This window comes from Gekko japonicus, unplaced genomic scaffold (assembly GCF_001447785.1).
Source record: "Gekko japonicus isolate JY-2015 unplaced genomic scaffold, Gekko_japonicus_V1.1 scaffold2, whole genome shotgun sequence".
NCBI lineage: Eukaryota > Metazoa > Chordata > Lepidosauria > Squamata > Gekkonidae > Gekko > Gekko japonicus.
Window position 1 is genome coordinate 4,393,829 of NW_015175358.1, and position 5,742 is coordinate 4,399,570.

The following is a 5,742-nucleotide window of genomic DNA, read 5'->3' on the forward strand; positions in this document are numbered from 1 at the left end:
CATTATACCAGAATCAGATGATGTTTTTTGGCATTCTTTGACTGGATACCAGTTTGGGTAAAAAATTATTACCTAAGGTTGGGTCAGGCTTGTAACTTCATTTCTGCAGTGGTACTGTTCAGGTCCTATGAACTGTTTGTTACATGAGTAGATGTTGGTTGAAGACTGCTAACAGCAGCAGATAAGTCAGAGAAACATCTGGACTTAATTACATGATACGTGTGACACTGCAGTCAGTAAATGTGGATCCTCACAGCAGAGCAAACAGGGGCCCCACGGTCATTCTGTGGCTCAGAAAATGATCCTTCCCGATGCTGTTCTCACAAGTTGAATCCAGCTATGCTGTGCTTGGGAACATCAGTTCTAAGTGTCACATGTATTGTCTAGTTGCACCCTTAGGCTACAGTTTTATAATCTTATCAAAGTGGTACCAGGCTCAAAGTAATTGTAAAGCTATTAACAGAGGAAGGAAGCAAATAGTAAATATAATCCTGCCACCACTACAAGATGGCTCAGGCAAATCGTGTGCCATGAGCAGACAGCAAGTCCACAGCAGTGGTACCTATGTGGACCAAAGCAAATGAACCAAGCCCCACTCTGTTCCTAATTAGAAGCCTATGTCTATGCTGCAGTACAACTTTCATGCCACAGACTGCCTCTCTTTTTACATTTGCAGTGGGAAATTTGGATTATGGCTAGATGGAGATCTGAACCATGGAGGAAGTCATCCCTGTGAAACATTCAATAATGAAGCATTATCCCCTAGAGAGGAATTCCTCATCCATGACTTGGAAGTTTGGGCTCTGGATTAACCAGAAAAACGAAGTTCCTCCCTGCATGAACATTACAAATAACTTAAGAACAGGATGAGGTCAGTAGACCTCCATTAGCAACTTCTCAAAATCTCTTCAAAAGAGCATATACCTCCTGCGGATTCTTTAATGTCTCAACAGATGAGCATGGGGAAAAAAAACGCTGGACTAACAACCATTTTCTCATATCCTACTCCCCTAGCACTGCCCCTTTTCCATCTGCTCTGTTGCTCCCCATCTTTCCACCCCTAGATACTAATTTTCTGTTGTTTAAGTTGCACTTTACTGGTATACTTGAACTGTACAAGGTTAGGGGATATTCTGCATAAAAATAGTTAGTCAGGCGATTCTCCTCAGTCATATGTGTTATGTCAAGTAATGGCCACCCTTTTTAGAAGTGTAGCTTTCCCTGATACTGGGAAAGCATAAGATGTTTACCACATATGTCTTGGCAGCTGGAATAGAGGTTCTAGTGATGACATTCAACTCTGCTTCACTATGGGTACTTAGTATGGTTAAACAAGTTAATCCAGAGCAGAGGTAAATCAACTTAGATATTGGTTTATTACATGTATAACAAAAGTTGTTTAAGCATTTAAGAGGTTTTCCCCCCTCCTTATTATCCATAACCTAGTCAGAACTTCTCCAGATGATAGCTCTTCTATTCCACAATACATGTGCAATTATAAGCAACATTAACATAAGAACATAAGAGACGCCAATGTTGGATCAGGCCAAAGGCCCATCCAGTCCAACACTCTGTGTCACACAGTGGCCAGAAATACCAGTGCCATTAGGAGGTCCAGCAGTGGGGTCAGGACATTAGAAGCCCTCCCACTGTTGACCCCCCCCAAGCACCAAGAAGACAGAGCATCACTTGCCCCAGAGCCCCTAGCTATACCTTGTGGCTAATAGCCACTGATGGACCTCTGCTCCATATGCTTATCTAATTCCCTTTTGAAGCCGTCCATGCTTGTAGGACCCACCACATTGGGTCCCCACTGGGGAGAAAAGCAGGGTATAAATAAAAATTAAAAAGTTAAGCCATTTAGTTGCCTAGGTCATCCTTCTGTACATTGCACATTAAAATATTAGACACAAACTAAATGAGTTTTTAAGACCTATGAGTCCCCTAAACATTGGAATCAGCTCTTCTGTGGCATGAAAGAATGCAGTGGAATGGGGGTAACAACCATCCCCATATATGCGCTACACACACCACTTTGGATCCTGGGCAGAGAATGTAGGGTATGCAGTGCTTAAACACTGCCATGGAAACTACAATTTTAAAGAAGACTGTGCTGACTCTTGATTCGAAGCTCAAGCAATTGATTCAATCACCTACACAGGAGCCTTTCGTTAGTGGAGGAATTTCTGAACTGACATCACGGGCATGTCATGAAGACAGATCCAGGTAGTCAGCCATGTTAGTCTGAAGCAGTTATAGGTGTCACTGGACTCTAAATCAAGGACATGTATGACAGATAGTCAAGGGCTAATGCCTAACAGAGTCTGAGAAACAGGCTGTTCAAATGGAATTATGTTGAGAGAGTCAGTTAAGGAATGACATTTGAAGAAGCAACAGTAAAGCACTGATTGTGGACTGGGATGGAGGCAAAGAGAGTGAGTGGATCAAGGAGGATCTTCATTTAAGCAAAAACAAAACAGCAAATAGCTTCTAGTAAGGAGAAGCGATCCCTGCCCAGTAAAGAAAGGTAATAGCTTCTACAAAAAAAGAAGTAATCCCTGGTTTGTGTATGAAGAAGGATTTTGGGAACTCGGTTTTATGTTCCTACCTTCTCCACTTTACTTATCGGTGAAACTCAGAAACCTGTGCAGAAACTGAAAAGAAAGCCCCTCTCCTCAAAGTTTTAAAAACCCTGTTGAATAGCAGAAACACTTACTTGTTGCCATAAATTATCAGGTGTTTGTGTGAATACAAAGTTACCTCAATTTTATTATCTGTTCACCTCATATATCCTGCATGTGATTCTACCTGACCTTTTCTCCTCCAAGTTAAATAAAACATTTTATTTTGAACTTTCAAAAGTCTCTTGGGTGCCATTTCAAAAGCAGAATATAAGAAGGTGATTTTGTCTCTTCCCTCAGTTCCCTGGGCTGGGCCAGCATAATACACACACAGAGAAAGAATTAAATACATAAATAAAATAGTGACTGGGTGGGCCATAGACAAACAAATAGGGAATTAGATAAAGGGGCTGCTCAGCAAGAAAGAAGATAGAAGGGAAAATCTTGTGTGTCAGTGAGGGAAGAGGTCCAGATCATCATAGCATGATTTATTTTGTGCCCTATGTCACACACCATCTACTGTTGCTGTTCTTGTCCCTTAGAAGGGGAGAGCAATGGAGAGACGATTCCAAGTGTAGGAACAGCACATAAGGTAGAATAGGAAGAGAGGAGGATTTGGCAAGGCAATGGATCATGTCTAGTGTTTAATGTGTCCAGGGCTAACAGAAATCCACACAGCCACTTTTAAACATAGAATTTATAAGATTTATGTAATTCTTCAACAGGTTATCATTAAAAGGGGCTTAAAGTAAAAAAAATTCAGAAATTAAACCTGAGTTGATTCTCAACACTGACAGCAGGAGAAACAGTTCTTGTATACAAAACCATATTTTTGGCAACATAAAGTGCACGTCACAAAAATATTTCCAAAAATATCTTAAAAGAATGATACATTACCGTATACATATAATCATTATCTCTGGCAATGTAGAAGAGTTAAAAATACATTCAGACTTATTTGGAAAAGAACGGAGATGTAAAAGACAATTTGTTTTGTTTTGACAATTATTGAAAATTGGTCTGATTTTATCTTAGGTACTTGTATTTTAAGTAACTGTTACCTGTGGAAAAAGTAGATTTGGGAAAATCGAATATTGAAGTATGGGGCTGGAGGTCGGAGCACTGCTGGAAGCCGGACGAGGGGGAAAGGGTGGGGGGTAGGATATAGGTTAGGAGTGTAATGGTGAATATAAGTTTATCTTTAACATGTCTAAATATATCCTAATAAATTGTTTTTTTAAAAAAAAATACATTCAGACTTTTCAAAACAGAAAAGACAAAACCCTTAGCATAACATGTGCTTTTTAAACAGCCATTGGCCTCTCTATTGCAACTCATTATTTCCTCTGTAGCATGTGTTCAGAGGACACTATGTCACTGGTTTGTTGTTTGCTCTTCTGGGTATTGACTTTGGCCATTAAAAGATTAAAAAACACTGTGAGCTCTAAAGCAGCAGAGACTAACTTCTCTCAAATTGTGAGAAAGTTTATGTCACAATTATCACATTAATGCAAATAGCATAGGTCTCTTCTCCCTGCCCTCAAAAGCTATGATTGATTTATAGTGTTTTCCTTGGTAACTGAGCTATAATATTTTGTCAGTCCTAGGATAATTATGTTCATTTAGAAATACAGGTCTTTGGACTCCTTTGATTTTAAACGTTAGTGATTTTGCAAATGCCTTTGAAGCTTCCTTTAGTGGACAGTTCTTCCCTCATGAATATACCCTCAAACCAGCATGAAACTCTTCTTAAGCAATAGTGTTCTCATTGCCAGTGGTTAAATTTCCATGTGGAGGCCACAGCACATGGAGAGTTTTTAAAGTGTCTACCACTAAGCAAGCAAGGCCTTTCCCATCAAACTTTCTCCTAAAAGCATCATGCACATTTCCCCAGTGCTTTTATGGAATATTCTTGCTTGAAGTTAAGCTTGATATGTCTATGCTAACTGATGTATTAAAATGGTAGCATGAAAGTCTGATTACTGGAAAGAAGTTTAAGCTGCCCAGTCAGTCAGAAAAGAGCTTTTCTGATACTCTGCTGCGTGTCTTCGAGTGCTGGCCTTTTATCACCTTCATCCTGACTCCAGCCTTCTTTCATCGGAGTAAGTTCAGGGGCAACCACATCACCATCCTATCAAAGCATCAAATGAAAAAAGCAATTCAGTCTTTACTCAGTATGATCTGGAGATGAAACTCAACCCAGAGTCATTCACACGGCAAGAAAAGCATGATGAATGGACTACATTGTTCCATAATCAGAACAACGTTTGAGTCCAGTGCATGCACACGAAAGCTTATATCCAGAATTAAACTTTGTCAGTCTTAAAGGCGCCACTGGACTCAAACTTTGCTTTATTGCTTAAGACCAACATGGTTACCCACATGAATCTGTTCCAACATTATTAATGGCTGTTCCCACCCATCCCCATCTCAAGAAATAGTGGTGTCTTCCAGAATGCCTCAATGTTCCATTTTCATTTCCCAATGTTGCCATTTCCCCCCGCTTTAACACAGCTTTGTTAACAATCCCGTGCTGTCCCAATTTTTCTTTGTTTTCCCCCACTCTTTCTCAAACCAATTTCTCCTGTATATATGTGTGTGTGTATATGTATGTATGTATGTATATACACACACACACACACACACACACGTATATATACATGTATATATATATATACACATCTATCTATCTAATAGCCAAGTTGCTCCCTCCGTGCGGATATCTAAATCCGCACATCGGGTACACCTGGGGGGCAGGGAGATTTTCTTGCACACTTGGAGTAGTCTCCAGGCGTGCAGAAAAATCTAAAAAGTCGAAAAAAGTATACGGGAGATATTTAAATCCCCCCAAAAGTAAAAGAGCGTTCCCTGCGCACGTGCAGAGAACGCTATGGGAACTCGGGGGCGGCCGGAAGCCGCTCAGTCCTCGCTGCAGGGGGGGGGTCGATGGGCCTGGTGGCTGGAAGCCACTCAAGCCTCGCTGCAGGAGCTGGAAGGGGAAGAGATCAGCGGCAGAGCTGGGGGGAGGAGATTGGCATGCCCAGCGGCTGGAAGTCGCTCAAGCCTCACCGCAGGAGCTGGGGGGAAAGGGATCAGTGGCGGGGCTGGGGGGGGAGGAGAT

At 41.2% G+C, this 5,742-nt stretch overlaps 2 protein-coding genes across 2 annotated transcripts in view; one reads left to right on the top strand and one right to left on the bottom strand.

Moving 5' to 3' along the window:
- The window catches only part of TLDC2 (TBC/LysM-associated domain containing 2), an 8,288-nt gene extending 7,476 nt beyond the window's left edge, over nt 1-812 (top strand). Inside the window, exon 6 of the mRNA XM_015425241.1 lies at nt 677-812. Within this exon, the coding sequence (XP_015280727.1) occupies nt 677-812 (136 nt within the window). The remainder of the gene's footprint in view (nt 1-676) is intronic.
- A 2,552-nt stretch (nt 813-3,364) lies between these two features.
- SAMHD1 (SAM domain and HD domain 1) overlaps nt 3,365-5,742 on the bottom strand; it is a 35,428-nt gene continuing 33,050 nt past the window's right edge. Inside the window, exon 16 of the mRNA XM_015425243.1 lies at nt 3,365-4,752. Coding sequence (XP_015280729.1) covers nt 4,633-4,752 — 120 coding nt within the window. The 3' untranslated portion in view covers nt 3,365-4,632. The remainder of the gene's footprint in view (nt 4,753-5,742) is intronic.